Raw genomic sequence first — 13359 nt, forward strand, 5'->3', positions numbered from 1 at the left:
TAGTAATTTGTATGTCATTTTTTTAAGTTTTAGTCTTGCCAAAAATTGAAAGAGACACATATAATTGTTCAGAACAGATTTATTGTTGTGTTGCACTGAGATGTAGTGTTTTATTTGAATGCAATGAAAATTCGATCTTCTGTGTGATTTAACAATAAAGAACCAACTTACTTTTTACTAACCTAATAAATGTATATTAATTTACATATGTATAAAGTTTGAAATCCAATCTTCAGGATTTCACTCAAAGACTACTCAGGCCTACACCATACTTTGTGATCTGTAAGGTGTTAAGAACAATACATAAATTTCTCTGTACAATGCATTTTATATATATCTTAAACCCTTCTGATTATGAAGAAATGTTGGATGAATTCCGATAGTGAAAAAACCTTCACCAGCTCATACAATTTAAACTATACAATACTATGTCAAAGGTTCAATCACAAGAAATTTTGAAAGCAAACTCCCAAAGATTCCAGATGGACGAGTCAAGTCAACGTCAACAATTCTTCACATACTGATTCTGTATTCATTGTATGCTTTGCACAATTCCAATATTGACACTTAAATAAAGCATATGATAATCAATTAAAACAAAATAACATAAATATGAATGAATTTCCTTCTTACACAGTGATTCAACTTAAAGGTTCTGCATCATTGTTTCTTGTGAATGCATTTATTGTTGATATTGTCAGCTGGTTCGTGCCCCAAAATAACACATAAAGGAAACTGGTTTATTTCTGGTTCTTCAGCAATTCGTCGATTTGGGTTTTGTACATATTCTTTACATCTTCAAGGTCCAGTCTCAGTTCCTCTGCTTCTTCAGCCTTTTCTCCATACATCTGCAGAATGGTGTTATGCCTCTGCTCCAGATCCTGAAATGCACAGCCACAATAATCAGAAGACACTCTGCAAATAAGCCCTCTCAAGAGGAAATATGATTCAATTCAAGTTTTGACATCTGGGAGCATGGAAAATGTATAACATTAATTCCCTGCACTGTACAGCCTTGTACCTTCAGCTGAACTTTCAACTTGGGGATCTCTTTCACCTTCTCCTCCATCTCATCGTTTTGATTTGTGAGTCGAACCAGCTCCTGTGCCATCACAGATCGTCTCCTCTCCAGATTAGCGATCTCAAGCTAAAAAGGGGAGAAAAAGAAAAGGAAAAAAAGGTGAGGTGCACTACAAATAACTGCGTGCATTTGCTGATAGCAGAAGTAACAACCTAATCACTAACATTTTAATTCGACATTACCTGCAGCTGTGCTATCTCTCCTTCTCTCAGTTTGAGTTGAGACTGGAGGTTTTCTATGATGCTGGAGCCTCCAGACAGTCTGGCCGCCTCATACAGGTTGGTCCCACTCATTGACATGGACATACTCATAGTGCCCAGCGAATGGTCTAAAGAGTCATCCTGCGGATGGATTAAGAAGAAGGAGAAAAATAATGTACAAAAGGACATCACAGCATTTAAAAACTCATCTTCAGTTTACAGATTTTAACCTTTTTTATCGTATTCTAACTACCTCTATGAGAAAAGTGGAATGCACCTGTGAAAGAACAGAAGTGTGCAGCCCGTTGTCTGCCCCACTCATCGAGCTGGAGCGAGACAAGGAGGGTGTAGATGATGCTAGGGCCTCTCCAACTGATTGTGTCGTGGCCTTTCGCTCCTGATAGGACACAATTGAAATAATGAAGTCATGACTGAATGAAGAAAAGTCAAAACAGAAAAGAAAAGAAAAAAAAACAACGTATAAGAGATTCTCTCAAACCTTTTCCTTGAGTGCTTCCTGTGCCAAATAGCATTTCTTCTTTTCTTGCTCTACCTTCATCTTCTCCATCTCTAACTGATTAGTCAGCAGTAACTGGTAGAAGGAGCAAAAAAAGATGCCCATGAGAAATCATTTTCATACAGGACAACATCATAAGTAGAAAATAGCTTTTTTGGTACCTTTTCTTTCTTTGTTTCCTCTAACGTTCGATTGTGTTCTCCTCGCAGGTTGTCCAATTCAACACGATCCCTACATTGATAAAACGAGCAAGAAGTCACCAAAAAAATTAAACAGCAATAAAAACAGTGCAATACATCTGTGAAATGCTACAAATGAAAGCCTGTGTGATATAAAGGATTACTTTTCTACTAAAGGAGAAGATACATGGTTCCTCAGGGAGAAAAAAAAGGTTTATATCTAATGTATTTATATTTCCAAAAACTTGTTTTTTGTGAAAAGACCAAAAACAGTGACGAGCCAGCCAGGAGTCGAACCTAGAATCTTCTGATCCGTAGTCAGACGCGTTATCCATTGCGCCACTGGCCCCACCACACCCGCTGCTTTCCTCATCAAAGAAAACAGTCTGCCACTGAAACCGTGTGCTGACACATGAGTGGGTGTTGAGGGGCCTCAGCTTCACAGTCACAATTGCTTTGTTGAAAAACAAAAGCACTCCAGGAAGGATTAGCATTACAAGCGAGACTACTGTGACTCAGTTTTCTGTCTCACTGAGAAAAACCCAAGCTACTTATTTCTTTTCACATACATATGAAAGAACAAAACCAAACTGCAATCTACAAACAAAGCCTAGCAGAGACTGTAAGATGTTTTTCACCATTAATCTTGACAGAATATTTTTCTATTGGCACAACATAAAACCACAACCAAAGAGATTTCATTTCATTCAGAGCAACTAATGCAATAAATGCAGCATTCATTGTGCTGCTCAAACTCTTTGTGTTGTTAACTGATGTTTCAAAGCAGGTTTTTGGAACCAATAAGAAAAACCACAGCGAAAAAAGACAAATGAAATTCAAAGTCAGGCTCTAAGTTCTACACAAAGCCTCTCTGACAACGTGGAGAACAATCCCATTTTTGACAGTCACACTAACACTTTTTTTTATGCAAAGCAAAGAAAAGCCACCAACAACCAAACGGCAAAAATTGATAATTATCAAACAAACTAACCACACATATGTTTACTTTAACTCCACATATAAGCCACATACAGTAAACGCGGTATACATGATGATGGGGATGATCTACATGAGCACTTAACCCTGTAGACTCCAGTTTGTTTGGTTGGTTTTTTTAAATTTATTACCTGCTGCTCTCATCTTCCAATTTCTCCCTCTTGTTTTTCTCAGCATCCAGCTGTGCCAGAAGCCTGGCTTTCTCCTGCCGAAGCAAGGAATTCTGGGATTCCAGAGAGGCTAACTGGGACTTAATGGACAACAGTTCTTCTGTTGCTGATCGCTCTTTCTCCACAGCAATGGCTAGCTGCGCCTGGGCATCCGCTGTTTAGAGGGGGTGCAAAAACAAATCAAGCTTTTATTCCCCGCTTTCTACGATACTGTAATTTGCTGTTTGATTTACACAGACATGGTGTACAAGCTTAAATCCCTAACTCTCACCAAGCCTGTCAGAGATATTCTTCTCAAGTTTTTCCCACGAGGCCGTTTGACCACCCAGTGAGGCCTGTAGGTTCTCAATTTGTCGCAGTAAAGGTCGCGTGGCAGAGGTAACGCTCTGGCTGAGCTCCTGGTTCCTAGTTTCTGCATCCTGAAGTCTCTGACAGAAGACAAGAAATGATGGCATGCATTAAAAAAAGAATCCTGTTGCTATATTTAAAAAAAGATGAGCCCTTTACTGTCATTGTACATGTACCACGAAATTGTTGTAAAATTATTTTCTTCTATCAAAATGTATTTTTCGTCTATTGAGATAATTTAGTTGGAAATAGTATGTTACCTGTTGAAGTTCACTGATCTCCTCTCTCAAATAATCTTCTTTCCTGGCCTGCTGTTGCTCTGCTCTCTGCAGTGCCAGCCTCAGGTCAGCCACCTGTACACAGCATTAGACAACAATATAATGTTGAGTTAACTATTTTTTTAAATTGCACCAGTATCTTATATTTGATGTTTATCACATGTGTTTTATATATTTAGTGTGTGGCCCAGTGTTACCTGGTTTGCTAGGGCTTCCTGTTGTATCTTGGCCTCCTCCTGAGCCTTCTCCAGAGCCAGACTCAGCTGTTCTCTGGCCTGCGTCTCCCTGCTCAGAGCCACCTCTTCAGCCTCACTGGCTCTGCTGGCATTTACCTTGTGTAGTTCTGCTAGCTCCCTAACAGAGATATTGAAGAAGACCATCATCACTGTGACTTTCCATAAATATTACAATCAGCACATGTATCTATGTATATTTATTTAGAGTGGTCCCGGCTCTAAGGTAATATAATAATGAGATGCCTTAGGCTACGTTCACACTGAAGGCAAAAACCCATCAAATCTGATTTTTTTGACCCTATGCGACCCATATCCGATCATGCTATGACAGTGTGAACGGCACAAATCCGATATTTTCAAATCCAATCTGGGTCACTTTCGTATGTGGTACTGAATCCGATACATATCCGATGTTTTAGAAAGCGACTGCTGTGTGAATGATCATGTCGCATTAAATCCGTCTTTTGCGTCACTGACACAAGACAGATGCCAATTATCAGCTCCGGAGAAGCGCCCAATAAGACATCGCAAACGCTTCCTGGCCATCCAGTGTAGATGTTAGTGAAACTGTTGGGAAGACAATGTTGGAGAAACGTGAACATTTTATGTGTACTGTATAATCTGCAGATTCTAGCAGAAATCTGCAACTATCCTTTGAAGCACCGCTCCTCTCTAAAACAGCAATAAGGATAATTATTAGGTTATTTACATTATTATGTAAATAAAATAACTTAAAGCAAAAATTGGGAAACGTAAAGTCCGAAGTCTTTATATTAAGGGCCATCAGTCAAACAATATTGTTTGCTCTGGGTCTAAACAGAGCGCGTTGTGTGTGACGTCTTCTTTTGCGCATGCGGGCCGCTTGAGGGTTCACACTAGAGCACCTTTGCTGTCGCATTTTATTTGTAGTGTGAACAAGCAGACAAAAAAATCTGATTTAATCAAAAAATCGGAATTGAGCATTAACACCTGCAGTGTGAACGTAGCCTTAGTGTACATGGAACGAGCATGGCCATGAATTGTCACTTTAAATGAAAGGCATGTGGAAAACAACCACATGGCTTGTTCTGTTTTAAAATACATATCAAAGTTCAACTTGTGGTTGTAAAACATTTAATCAGCCTGACTCACACAAATTAGTTTTTGGCTTTTGGCCAAAATTTGTGTCTTCACAGTATAAATATGCCAATGAGGAAATAGTATCAAGGGAAACATAGGGAGAGAAAAAACTTTGCAAAAAGAAAACAACATGGATGAGTGCACTCTAATAGCTCTGGTTAACATATGAAGATCTTTACCAGTACAGTGACTGTTTAGGATCTGCACAGAATTCGTCATGTTGTAGTTAGATGGTAATCATAACTTAAAAAAAAAAAAGCAACACTGAAAACCCCACAATAGCAAGCTTATGAGGTTAGTTTGTTTACTTATAAGAGTTGTCCAGAGCAGCCTCGAGGCTCCTGTTTTTCTCCTGCAGCTCCTCAGTGTCTGACTGCAGCCTGCTCAGCTCCTTCTCCTGGCGCTCCACCACACCATTCAGCTTCTTTATGTTCTCTCTGTGCTGTTTCTCCACCTCCTCCTTTCCATCTAGAACCTGCACATAACAGGAAACCATGATCATTTTAAATATAGTTGAAGTGAATATCAATGATTGTCTACACTGGATGGGCAAATGATATACAAATGTGTTTGAGAAAAAAAAAACCTGAGAAAAAGTGACTTTATCATGTTACATTTACCAGTAATAAATGACTAGTAAATGCTATGATTTACAACATTGTTTTCTTGCAGGAGATCAAAAGAAAACAAAGTATAAGACTTTGGCTTGACATACCCTACGTTACATGTAAGGCTGGGCGATATGGCCTAAAATCCATATCGCGATATAATTTGAAGCACGTGCAGTAACTATATATCACGATATATTCTTTTCTTCTGTATAACGTATTTTCCACACTATAAGGCACACTTAAAATCCTTTAATTTTCTCAAAAATCGAGAGTGTGCCTTATGTATGAATTCTGGTTGTGCTTACTGACCTCGAACCAATTTTGGCGAGCATAAATCTGTTAAAAAAGGTTTTAGTACAACTTTGGTATGCCGCACTGCTTGATGGATTGTCAGAGCATTACGGCTGCTGTGGTGAGGAGCTTCGCGGAGTAATCTGGGTCCAAAACTTAAGTTAAAAACGGTCTGAATTCTTTCATCTTGGAGTTACAAGTTAACAGGAAGTTAGCTTGCTAGTTTACACCTAAACATTTCATACCATGCTCTGACTGAGAGATTTTTGAAACTAATTAAAACGTACAGCTCTGTTATCACTTCCAACATAAATGAAGACAGAAAACTAAACAGCAGTGGTGTTTGCAGGGTTGCTGAAGTTGGACTACCTGGTATATAATGTTGTGCTACGTGACTGCTAGCGACATAGCTATGTTAGCATAACATTAGCACAGTGAAGCTGAAGAGGGTGAACGCCAACTTTTTTTCCACTCGATAAAAGTTAACGTGAGGGATTCTGGTGGTCAGGGACAAATGCAATCGCATAGCAGGATGCTATACACGGGCCAAACTTCAGTCAGGAGAACAAAATCTCTATCGTTGGCCAAATTTATATCGTTTCTATCGTATATCGTTTCTATCACCCACCCGTAGTTACACATGACCATGTTGAAGCCACAATCCACACTACCATAACAAACTGAGAAAACTAGTATGAGCAGCATTGTTTAACAGTGTGAGCAAATGTAACAGTGTTCTTAAGGTGTGCATTTACTCATCATTTTGGAAAGTGACATTTTTATTTTCCACAGTCTCAAGAGTATGATTCAGGGGGCTTTTTCATTTAAAACAAGGCGGAGGAGGTGACAGCTGTTGAGAGCTTGAAAGCATTTTGGAATTACTTTCATTTTTAAAACAAGCCCTGTCTAGTACCATTACTGAAAGGACATGCCAAAACAGGCAAGAAAAGTAAACCCCTCTTGTAAAAAAACCAAATGAATTCCCATAAAATGAGAGCTGAAGAATAAAAACGCTCCCAATCAGCACAATTACGAGCAAGTTCAGCTTAATTATAAACTAATTAACAGGTACCTTTTGATTCTTCCAACATAAGATTTAACCACTAAACACTGAAAACAAAGAATTAATAATATTAATATCATTGTTTTTAATTAAAAAATTATGATAACATTTTCTTAAAGATTATTTAAAAAATTATTAAATTAATTATAAAATTAATAATTAAATTGTAAATTAAATTAAATTGCATATATAAACCCCCAAATCACAACAGTAACCTCAAGGCACTTTACATTGTAAGGTAAATACCCTAAAATAATAGCGACTATCAGATGAACCCCATATGAACAAGCACTTGGCGACAGTGGAAAGAAAAAACTCCCTCTTAACGGGAAGAACTGGAAGCAATCTGCTGTGATCGGTTAAAGGTGAGGGAAGGAAGAGAGAACAAAAAAAGTTGATCCAAGAAAATGAAATTAAACACAAAAACTCAAACTAAACTGCCTTAAAACTAAAATGCTCAGGTATGAACTTTTATTCAAGTGTAGTGTTGAACACATCCCAAATCCCTACCTGCTGGAGCTGTCTCAGCTCTTCCTCTTGATCCTTGATTTTCTTTTGTTGTTTGGTGATCTTTGTGTCACTCTCCTTCTCCTTCACACGCAGTTTCTTGATGATGTTGCTGTGCTGTAGCTGCTGTTTGGACAGCTTTTCACCTAAAAGTGAGAAAAATAAAAACCTACTCAGACACTTTAACAAAGCCGATATGTGATGCTAAGTAATCAGTAATAACCTAACCTGTAACAAGTAAGAGCTACTGTCTGACCAAGTGTTGATTATGCCATCTGTTGGTTGCGGTGAAGAAAAACATGTTCAGTAAACAAGTCTTACCCTCTTCCAGCAGACCTCTGATCTGCTCCTCCTTCTCCTTGATGATCTCCATTGTATCACTGGCGTTTAGTCTTGTGGAAAGCTCCTCTCGCAAACCCTTTATCTCCTACAGCACCAAAAGAATAAAATATAATTTTTGCCACAAAAATTTTGGACATGTAAAGTTTTAATTGTCCATCTAGAAGTAATTTTGGTAGAGAAATACATGAAAGGTCAGCACAGCCCTTGGAGAACTTTATTTATTTTGTTAATTATAAGTTAACAAGTCACAGACTAAGAGCTCTTATCATTACCTTCTTAGCTATGTCTCTCTCTTTGCAGGCCAGCTGAGCCTTCCTTTCTGCCTCTGCTATACGCTGGGTGAACTCTTCCTTCAGGGACTGAACAGTGGAGCTCTCCTCCTTCAGACCTATCACTTCACTGGAGGATGAAAGACCTCATTAGTTTAAAAGCTCATTTTGAAAGACAACCTCAAGACCAAGCCAGCGTTTAAAAATCCATACTAGTAGATTAGTAATGACAATTCAGAGTCACTTAATTTTTAAGTAAAGGATTTGGAATTCTTAGCAGACTCTTACAGTACTGTCATGGCAATTTAGAAATCCATTTCATTAAATCAGATTGACTTATTCTCCCCTTGCTTGCTCAGTGTTTGCACAGTGGCATTATGCTGATGACATTTCATCTCACCTACATATCAGGAAGACCAGCACTCCTGGCAAGATTGTTTACACTTCCTTTGTGAACCAGGTGTCTGCCTCATACTCACTCTTTCAGATTGTCACACTCCTCCTCCAGTCTGGCCTTGTCTTTGCTAACTGCCAGCAGCTGAGACTCTCTCTTCTCAAGGCGCCCCGATAGCTCATCAATAACCTATAATGTGACCACAACATGCTCTGTATTTACAGAAGATTCTAAAAATGTCACAAAAGAAATCATTTGGTTCTGTTTGAACAAGAAGCGAAATTCTTAAAGTTTATCGATAAAGATTCCAATTTGTCAGGTAAATACATATTCATGGATAAAGAGAAACATTACTTAGATTATAAGCACTGTTATTCAATTCACTGAAAATAAATCCATAACTACTTTTAATACAACCAAGTAAACAATTTAGTCCTTTCTTAAGCAAATATTCAATAAAATTGCTGATTAAAAAGAAGCTTTAAAATAATCGTAAACAGAAAAAACAAAGTACCTAAAATCACACTAAATGCGCTGAAGATCAAGTGCTGTACAGTTCACAAGCTGTCATGATGCTGTGACATGACAATCCTACAAAGCAATTTCTTCCTTTCTTGCATATGGAGGAGAAAAACTATGCTAAAAATGGTTTTTGTAAATTTATTATTTTTAAATGTGACTCATTTGCGACTTCATCAGTTATACATTACTTTTCAGTTACAGATAAAAACCTACCCTTCTTTGAGCAGTAACCATTTTGCAGGTTGTATATAATGGATTTTAGAAGCAATATGGACTTTTTCAACTAGATCTGGCAGTATGTGCATTGCATAAACAATCTTTTCAAATGACAGGACCAGATGCAGAGAGCATTTGGTTACCTTTTGAAGCTCCAGTATCTGGACAGTTGAGGCACTTTTCATTTCTGCAGTGATTGGTGGAGTGATCTGTTCTTCAGCTGCAGCGGTGGCATCAGACAGTGTGAGATTAGCCTCCTGCTCTGTCAAGTCTTCAGGCTGCTCGCTATTCACAGGTGTCGCACTTCGTCCACTTTCCTCCATCTCATCCAGCGACTGCTCCCGCATTGTTTCAGTGAATCCCTCCTCGTCATTTTCTTCCTTCTCATCTACCTTTGCTGCCTCTCCACCTTCCTGCTTCTGACATTCAGCTTGTTGCACTGTTAAAGGGGCAGGACCCGCAGTGACGGATGCTAGAGTCCGACTGCCAGGGATTTCGTCATCCGAGTTGACCTCACTGACGCTCCGGCTATCCAGTGACTGCACGCTAAAGGAATCAATACGCTCAAATGCATCTGAGGAGGAACCACAGCTCTCTGTGAGTTTTGGGTAGTCTTCTAGTCGAGGAAAATCTCCACATGTGGAGGCAGTGAGAAGCTGGAAGGAGCCCTGCATTAGGTGAAGGCCAGTCTTTCCTTCACCGGTTTCTTGTCTAGAGCTGGCTGAGCTCTCGCTCAGCACACTCTCATGGTCAAGCACTTCAATGTCACTGGTGGTTGAGGTTCCTGAGGAGAAAGCACTAACTGGAGGAGAGGGTGTATCATTCTGACGATCCTCTGTCTTTGAGTCTTTATGCTCTAGGAGTACTTCCTTAGTGGATACGGGAGGTGACGGATCAGAAGGGGCAGCACTCTTAGGTTGAGGGGAATCTGTGGTATCCTTCTCTGGTTGGTGTTCTACTGAAGTGTGTGACTGCTCTGCTTTTGAGTCAACAGAAACTACTGAGTCAGCATCTGTTTTCACACTGCTTGCTTTACTGTCAGAGTCACAAGGAAGATCACTGGAAGAGGAAACAGGAGAAACTGGCTGCAGGAGGACAGTGTCTGCTGGTGAGGGCTTGATCTCCACCACCTGGATCTCAGCAGCTTTCTGACTCTCATGGATCTTATCGGCAGGTCCAGATTGAGGACCCTCAACCACAAATGACATTTGACTCTCCACATCTTTTTGGACAACAGCCTCTTTGCTTTTCTTTTCTTTCTCCTGAGGCCGCCTTTGAGACTTAGTAGGGGGTACCGACACAACCTGAGTTTTGGTGACAGCCTGTGAATCTCCAGGTGACAAAAAGGCACTGAAAAAATTTTCGGATTCATCCACAACAGTACGAGTGACGGGAGTAGTGATGGCTTCCGATGAAGGGGGTGGTGTGATGGTCTTTTCCTCGGCGGGTGCTTCCCACTGTGTCAGCCCCCAGCCTCCACTTAATGAAAGCTTTCCAGGTAATGTAACATCTGCTGAGAAAGATTATTTATGTCAAGTCTTTCGATAGCTTTACCTTCTAATGTTACATTTGCATATCATTTACATACATCAACATTAGCTGTTAACACGCTATATTACATTAATTACTTACCGTCGTGGGGCATTACAGTTGTACCACCCCACTGGTCCTCCTCTTTGATGTCCAGAACTCGGTCGATTGACTTTTGAGCTGATGTTAAAGCTTGTTTAGCAAAGCTGGACAGGTGAGATGCGTTGAACCAACTCATTTTGCTTATAAGGCAAGACAGCAAGCAAACTCCAAGTTCAGGATTTGTAACACGGATGTTAGAGCGAATTCAGCGTCAGCAGAAGAATACGTTTATTTTTTCCGTTTTTCCATTTTTTATATAGATATATAATCAAGGCCGACCGGGTGGGAATAATCTGCACTGTCAAAACGGTCTGTCCACTCCAAGCTTTGATGACAGCAAGTTACCAAACAGCTAGTTAGCAATGCATACCTCTGGTGAATATGGACAGTACCAATGCACTATAGTTTCGGATCGAAAACTGACAAGCTGGCCCTCAAAATCGCTTTCACGCCAAAGGTCAGTCATGCAGGAATACAGTTATCCCCAGAACTCTGCGACCATCGCAAATTCAGACCATTCTCACGTTTAATCCCAAATTTCACGGCTACTTTCCTTGGTTGTCATCGTTTGTTTTGGTCGCTCTCAACTTGTAGCAATGCTAGCATTAGCTTGCTCGCTGCTTCCTTTTCCACGTAGCACAGTGACGTCATTATCCGGTCTGAGCCGTAACCCGGCGAAGAAGCGCGTCCGTGCCCCTCCCCCTCCGTAAATATTAGCACAACAGACAGCTATCAGCCAGCAAACGGTATCATTGGTTATTAAACTGTCTCTTAAATCTATTTTTGTGTTTTATTTATTAACACAGGATACGAGTAAAATAAGGAGTAAAAGAGAGTTTGACTTTGAAACCATTTGTCATTCGTTTCATCAGAGTTTATTAATCAAAATGTTTGTTTGATTGATGCAAAGAACTTTCTTAGAAGGAAAACCAAAAATTTAGGACATTGCAATATGGTCTGAAAATAAGAACATGAACAAAATATATATATATTGTTTTTTTCTCTTTTTCAGCTCATCTTTTTGGAAAAATTTCACATTAATTAGATGAACTTTTCTATCAGGAACTTTTGCAATATAGCACAATGACTAATTTAAAAAAAATTAGCTTTCTTATATTTTTTCTGTGCTCTATTTGTTGTGATATAACCCTGGCATTCAAAGGCTGTATGTAAATATGTTAAGCTTCTGAAGTTTACCCTGGCTCTTGAGCAATCCTTTTGGGAACCAGATCCACCTAGGACGTAGTGCCAACTCCTGCTAAGAATAATCTTATTATAACACATTTAATTGGAAATATCTATATTTAAAAATATGTGAATGTGCTTGAATATGTGAGGAAAAATATTTGGTTATTTAAAGGTGGATTTTGATGTAGTTTGTTTGCTAAAACAGTATTTTCTGGTTTGTTGCTTCAGGAACACTATGCAGTTAAATCACCTTTCTTAGGGCAATACTGATAAAGTAGTGCCTCTAAACTTTGGTTTAGAGGCACTACAATCAAATGATCCCCTGTGAGCAAGCGATTAGCAAGACCAGGGAAGAAAAACCTCAGTTTAACAGGAAGAAACCTCCTGAACAACCAGGCTCAGGGAGGGGCAGCCTTCTGCTGGGTCCAACTGGGGCTGTTAATGGAACAAGACGTGAAAAAGGAAAACATACAGAGACAGGACAAACCACACCCTATTAGTTATAGAAGAGAAAGGTTAATGACGTACAGTAGTTGTCATGATATGAAGTAATAAGACACGGGGTATCTTCAACACGACTTGCTTTATTGAACCGTAGCAGGAGCATACATGGCTATATCAATGCTCAGTAGCATAGCCTGTCCTAAAGAGTCCTCCCATGGCCGCCCCCTCTGGTAGCCTTACTAGGACAATATAGATGAGATTTGAGTTGTGAGATTTCACAACAGTAGTGGTATATAACCTCCATGCTCTGTAAGGGTTAACTGACCAAGAAGGAGAGTGATGGAGTGCTCTGCTAGATGGCCTGGCCTCCACAGTCCCGTGACCTAAACCCAATTGAGATGGTTTGGGATGAGATGGACAGCAGAGTCAAGGCAAAAGGGCTGACAAGTGCTCAGCACCTGGAGACTCCTTCAAGACTGTTGGAAAACCATTTCAGGTGACTGCCTCATGAAGAGAGAATGCCAAAAGTGTGCAAGCAGCAATCAAAGCAAAAGGTGGCTGTTCTGAACAATCTAAAATACAAAGCATGTTTGGGTTATTTCACATTTTTTTGTTTATTACATAATTTTGATGCCTTTAAAGAGAATCTACAATGTAAATGCCCCCCTCCCCTCTTTTGGGGTTCTTGCTCCCACAATTAATTTTAGTAGTTAAGAAATACAGAAAAATAACTCTAAATAATACAAAGAAATCCTT

General features: G+C 39.5%; 1 protein-coding gene and 1 non-coding gene across 3 annotated transcripts; both read right to left on the reverse strand.

Annotated features, from left to right (window-relative positions):
* Positions 1–63: 63 nt before the first annotated feature.
* tmf1 (TATA element modulatory factor 1) lies at positions 64–11644 on the reverse strand. Of its 2 annotated transcripts, none has more exons than XM_085159361.1 (17): positions 10972–11644; positions 9483–10852; positions 8687–8790; positions 8211–8337; positions 7918–8023; positions 7600–7742; positions 5433–5599; positions 3967–4123; positions 3752–3844; positions 3415–3571; positions 3105–3297; positions 1960–2029; positions 1781–1873; positions 1559–1678; positions 1264–1422; positions 1022–1147; positions 64–881 (listed from the first exon to the last, which is right to left on the reverse strand). In XM_085159361.1, the coding sequence occupies exons 1-17, from the start codon at positions 11105–11107 to the stop codon at positions 741–743; spliced, it is 3462 nt and encodes a 1153-aa protein (XP_085015487.1). In that variant the 5' UTR covers positions 11108–11644; the 3' UTR covers positions 64–740. The 2 variants fall into 2 exon arrangements, with proteins under 2 accessions (XP_085015487.1, XP_085015488.1); XM_085159362.1 differs by having other exon boundaries at positions 9483–10849; positions 10972–11643.
* trnar-acg (transfer RNA arginine (anticodon ACG)) lies at positions 2254–2326 on the reverse strand. Its single transcript has one exon. It is a non-coding gene; the product is annotated as a tRNA-Arg (tRNA).
* Positions 11645–13359: the final 1715 nt, after the last annotated feature.

Source organism: Neolamprologus multifasciatus, chromosome 5, assembly GCF_963576455.1.
Source record: "Neolamprologus multifasciatus chromosome 5, fNeoMul1.2, whole genome shotgun sequence".
NCBI classification, from domain to species: Eukaryota; Metazoa; Chordata; class Actinopteri; order Cichliformes; family Cichlidae; genus Neolamprologus; species Neolamprologus multifasciatus.

Coding starts and splice junctions, on each gene's coding strand:
- tmf1 (XM_085159361.1), bottom strand. CDS start 11,107: ATGAGTTGGTTCAACGCATCTCACCTGTCCAGCTTTGCTAAACAAGCT. Junction 10,853..10,971: donor AACTGTAATGCCCCACGACG/GTAAGTAATTAA, acceptor AATCTTTCTCAG/CAGATGTTACATTACCTGGA. Junction 4,124..5,432: donor GCTCTGGACAACTCTTATAA/GTAAACAAACTA, acceptor TATCTCTGTTAG/GGAGCTAGCAGAACTACACA.